The 1,101-nt window shown below is 40.8% G+C and overlaps 1 protein-coding gene across 1 annotated transcript in view; it reads right to left on the reverse strand.

Moving 5' to 3' along the window:
- Window positions 1–806, reverse strand: part of LOC107604803 (protein RRP6-like 2) — an 11,087-nt gene extending 10,281 nt beyond the window's left edge. Inside the window, exon 1 of the mRNA XM_016306499.2 lies at window positions 1–806. This exon is cut by the window's left edge and continues 1 nt beyond it. Within this exon, the coding sequence (XP_016161985.1) occupies window positions 1–550 (550 nt within the window). The 5' untranslated portion in view covers window positions 551–806.

Consider the following 1,101-nt stretch of genomic DNA (forward strand, 5'->3'; position numbering starts at 1 on the left):
AAGGATGAATGAACCTCTGATCATCCTCACTCTTCTCCAACCAAATATGCTCAAACGGCACGTTGGTGTTGTTAACGACAATGTCGTACACATCCTGAGGCTTCCTAACCGTGGCTAAGTGAAACGACACCTTCGGCTTCGTCGTTTCCGTAGTCCCCGCCGCTTCCACCTTCTTCCCAACACCACGTCCCTCCTTCTTGACTCGAACCAACCCGAACCCGTTCTCCAGCTCCACCTCCTCGAACTCCTCGTCCTCCTCCCTCGCCTTCCGAACCTCGCTCACTGACTCGTCAAACCATTCCAAGAGCTCATCGTTCATGTCAACCACCCACTCGTAAGCATCGTCGATGTCGGACGGGAAATCCACGCCGGTGTTCCATGCATGCGTGGTGGCGCCGATGCTCTCCAGCATCGACTGCGAGCGACGTGCGATTTCGTCGATCGGGCGCTTGAATTCGTCGAAGTTGAGGTAGAAATGGTGGAAGCTCTGCTCCGTCGGGATTCGCTGGGAAGAGCCGGAGAGCTCCTTTAGGTAGCGGTCGACGTTCATGGCGATGACGAAGGAGAATTGGTCGGAGAAATGAAGGCTATGGAGTTAGGGTTTGCGCAAAATCGGCATTGCTGTTTGGGAATTTTGGGAACTCTGCGTTTTGGTTTCGGAGACGGAGAGAAGAGTGTGTGTCTCTGTTTTTTAATTTTTTTTTTCCCTTCCTTCTTTTTTGTTTGTTTCGTTGAGTTTTGAGTTTTGACTAACAACTGAAAAAGCTCAGAATAATGAACGAAAGTAAGAAGGCAATGGAAATAATGGGTCTCAAATTTGGCATTGCAATGATAAATTGATAATACTAAATTAAAGTCAGAAAAATAAAATTACAATTTTGCTAACGAATATTTTTAAGATACTAAAAAAAGAATTTATATGAAAAACTGATAAAAATTAATTATCGATGAAATTAAATACATTAATTCTAGTTTTTTAAATAAAAAAAGTTTTTCTTTTGCTTACTTAACAAAAATTAATATTTTTTATCTTTAAAATAATATTATTTTTATTTTGATTTCATAAAAAATTAATATATCTAAATAAATTTTTATCTAAAT

The sequence above is a fragment of the Arachis ipaensis genome, chromosome B06 (genome assembly GCF_000816755.2).
Source record: "Arachis ipaensis cultivar K30076 chromosome B06, Araip1.1, whole genome shotgun sequence".
Taxonomy (NCBI): Eukaryota; Viridiplantae; Streptophyta; class Magnoliopsida; order Fabales; family Fabaceae; genus Arachis; species Arachis ipaensis.